Genomic DNA, 3485 nt, shown 5'->3' on the forward strand with positions numbered 1-3485 from the left:
CTTGTCACACACCGCCCCCCCTCCCCTGCCAGTCCTCTCTCCGCCCACCGTCTTCCCCTCCACCCGAACTTGCAACAAGTTCCTTGCTCTCCAGCTGTCCCTTCCCGCGGGTATCCCGGCGCTGCCCAGGCCTGAGGAACCGCTTCTGGACCGCGTAAATCCCGCAGGTACCCAGCGCAGCCTGATCCTGCCGAGCACAGAACACGCTGGCAAAGCAGCCAAGGGTGCCACCTGCCGTCCTCCTGGGGGCTGTTGCCCAGTGGCGTCAGCAACCAGCAGCGGGCAGCGAATTCCTGCGGTTCAGTCAAGCAGCAGTGGCTCTTGGATGTGGCGAGAAACAGTGACACTCCTGTCCCCACGCCGGTGATGCAACTTCTGTGTGTGAGGCATGTGAGGAGCAGAGGACAGGCCCACAGACCAAGGGACACAGAGCCCCTGACATCTTATGCTGAATAGAGCCACCCCCCCACACCCCAGGCTCCGTCGGCAGCCCATCAGGAACCACCCCTCTCCAGATTCTAGTTGAGGCAGGCTGAGAAGGAAAAGCTTCCACCCCACCCACAGCCATGCAGAGCAGCCTGGCCTCTTGTGCTCTGCAGAGGACCTCCTTCCAGGATCCTGCAACCCCTCCTGGGCACCATCACACCCCACCACCTGGAGGCAAAGCCTATCTCTTTCCACTGCAGGGAATCAGATCGAGGACATGACCCAACACACGGCCCCTGTGGCTCTGCCTCTGACTTTAGTGGCCGAGCACGTAGCCCCTGTGGCTGTTGTGCCCCTGACTTTAAGGACTCAGCACATGGCCCCGCTGGGTGCTATGCCTCTGACGTTAGGGATCCAGCATGGGACGCTGTGGCTGCTGTGTCTATGACATCAGGAACCCAGCACGTGGTCCCTGTGGATGCTGTGTCACCAACTAGGAGCCCAGCTTGTGACCCCTGTGGCTGCTGTGGCTCTGACTTTAGGGAGCCAGCAGCTGGCCCCTGCGGGTGTTGTGCCTCTGACTAGGGACCCAGCATGTGGCCCTCGTAGGTGCTGAGCATCTGACTTTAGGGACCCAACACGTAGCCTCTGTGCCTGCTGGGTCTGTGATTAGAGACCCAGCACATGGCCCCAGGAGTACAGGGAAAATGCCTCTGTCTTCCTCAGGAATGTGTCCTCGGTGCCTGGAGGGATGCTGGATGTCATAACCCACAGGGTTTGAAGAAATGAATGAGTGGATAAATGGGAGCTCTGACCAATTAACAGGGGCATACAGGCTGATTGAGGTCAGATGCCAAATGCTGGAGTCCCAGACACATGGCACTCAGCCCACGCCCAGGGGTTCCACCTCCCAGCACCCCCATGGGTCCAAATTGCTAAAGGAAATGGCTTTGGAGGAACCTGGTTGTGGACCTGAGAGTCTCTGTGCTTTAGCGACTGCCCTCGTCCCAGGACCTTATACCAGCTGGGACGCACACAGGCAAATATGGGTGGGCCCCTATTTAAATACAACCTCCTATTTAAATACAGCCTCCTCCTACAACTCTAAGTGACCCGGGACAGTCAACGGCAGTCAAGGAAATGCCTGTCTCCTTCCTCATCTTCCTCCCTGTGCTGGGCCTCTCCTGGGGTCAGTGTCCGGAAGATGCTATGGTCACAGCTGCACCCACGGGTGATGCAGTAATTCACTGTGTGCTATTTCCTTTCATCCTCAGGTGTCTTGTCCCAGGTGCAGCTGCAGGAGTCGGGCCCAGGACTGGTGAAACCCTCGGAAACGATCTCCCTCACCTGTGTCATCTCTGGGGACACTGTCTCTAGCAACAGTGCTACTTGGAACTGGATCAGACAGTCCCCAGAGAAAGGCCTTGAGTGGCTGGCAAGGATCTACTACAGCTCCACGTGGTACAGAAACTATGCACCCTCTCTGCAGAGTCGAGTAACCATCGACCCAGACACATCCAAGAACCAGTTCTCGCTGCGGCTGAGCTCCGTGACCCCCGAAGACACAGCCACATATTACTGTGCGAGAGACACAGTTAGGGGATGGCAGGGTGAGCCCAGACGCAAACCTCCCAGCAGGGATGTCGTGACCACTGGGGTAGCACCCAGAACACCCAGCACAAGGCTCAGACCAGAAACAGGTGCAGAGTCAAGCAGAAATGAATTTCCTACTGTGTCTTCATTGGTTTGGTACACGGCTCAGCAAGAGAGATCATAAAACCCCTTTTTGACATTTTTAGGGATTACATTATTTTTTCTTAGCCTACAACAAAAATTAGCACGTTTCTTCACAGCATATAGAGGAGAGTGCGCACGATTACTGATCCCTTGTTACTTCAACAAAGATGACTTTCAAAGAGTTTCTTTGCGTCATGTTGGAGGAAAAACAAGCTTGCCATTGGGTTGTCACTGAATTAAGTCACTCTTTTTTTTAAAAAGAGACTTTTTCATTCATGGCTTTTTCTACCTGTGGAAGCTTTGTGTTCCTTTTCTAATTCAATTAGTGTGCAATTCACTAACATAAAAATTAGTCATCTTAAAGTGTGCGATTTAGTGGCACTAAGTACAACCACCATGTTGTACAATCATCACATCTATCTAGTTCCAAAGCATCTGATTACCCCAAAAACAAATCTGTACGTAAGCATCAACCGCCACCCCCATTCCCAACCTCCCCAGACCCTGACAACCTCTAATCTGTGTGCTTCTTTTAAACTAAATTCCCAGAGTCACTGAAATAGCAACCATGGGAGGTATGGATTGAGTCTGCAAGACCTGTGCTGGATTCTGGACAGAGACTTCTGTAACACATCTACAGACCAGCCTGCCAGAGGGAACACAGAAGACCACAACCCCCCTCACACCCACAGCCTGGTGCCCACTGGCCAAGACTCTACCAGGTCCACCTGGGTCGGGTCCTGAGCCTTCTTCTTGGCCCATCCATGCATGTCCTGTGAAATCCAGTTTGAGCAAAGAGCTGCTGAGTCCATTCAGCAAAATCCCCCACCTGGATACCTGACTGGGCACCTCCTCTCCTGCTTTCTGCAAGAATCCTGCTGGGGCACCTCAACCAGAATCTCCCTCACCCGGATGACTCCTCTTAGCAACTGTCCACCCTCAGACCTCTCGCTTCTTGGCGGTGAACTCCACTGGCCCGAGCTGTGTTCAGAGTTGAATCCAGTCTCCCCACACTGCAAGGCCCCAATGCCTGGTCCCTGCACCAGTCACGACGGTCCTGAACAGAGTCTGTCTTGGGGTGCTGCAACTCTTGCCAGTTTTCTTCACCGCCACTGCCCTATGAGACAGAAGAGGCAAGTGGAGGTCGGAACCTCTCAGCCCCAGCGTGGGAAGATCACTCCAACACTCTCTGCTTTAACCTGTCCTTCTGTTGTTTATGATGTGGTCCAGAGAGACTTTAATCCCCTTCTGACTGGAGACACCACATGTGCTGTAATGATGCCAGACAAAGACTGCAGCACCAGTGGCCCCCAACAGGTCAC

At 54.1% G+C, this 3485-nt stretch overlaps 1 gene segment (V, D, J or C); it reads left to right on the top strand.

Moving 5' to 3' along the window:
- Nucleotides 1-1566: 1566 nt before the first annotated feature.
- On the top strand, nt 1567-2036 carry LOC103254397 (the record flags this gene model as incomplete). The annotated part of the segment is given in 2 exon segments: nt 1567-1615; nt 1701-2036. Coding segments are annotated over 2 exon segments (385 nt in total), but the record flags the coding sequence as incomplete, so codon positions are not given.
- Nucleotides 2037-3485: the final 1449 nt, after the last annotated feature.

Source organism: Carlito syrichta, unplaced genomic scaffold, assembly GCF_000164805.1.
Source record: "Carlito syrichta isolate Samal-C Ts95f unplaced genomic scaffold, Tarsius_syrichta-2.0.1 Scaffold278447, whole genome shotgun sequence".
In the NCBI taxonomy this organism is placed as follows: Eukaryota; Metazoa; Chordata; class Mammalia; order Primates; family Tarsiidae; genus Carlito; species Carlito syrichta.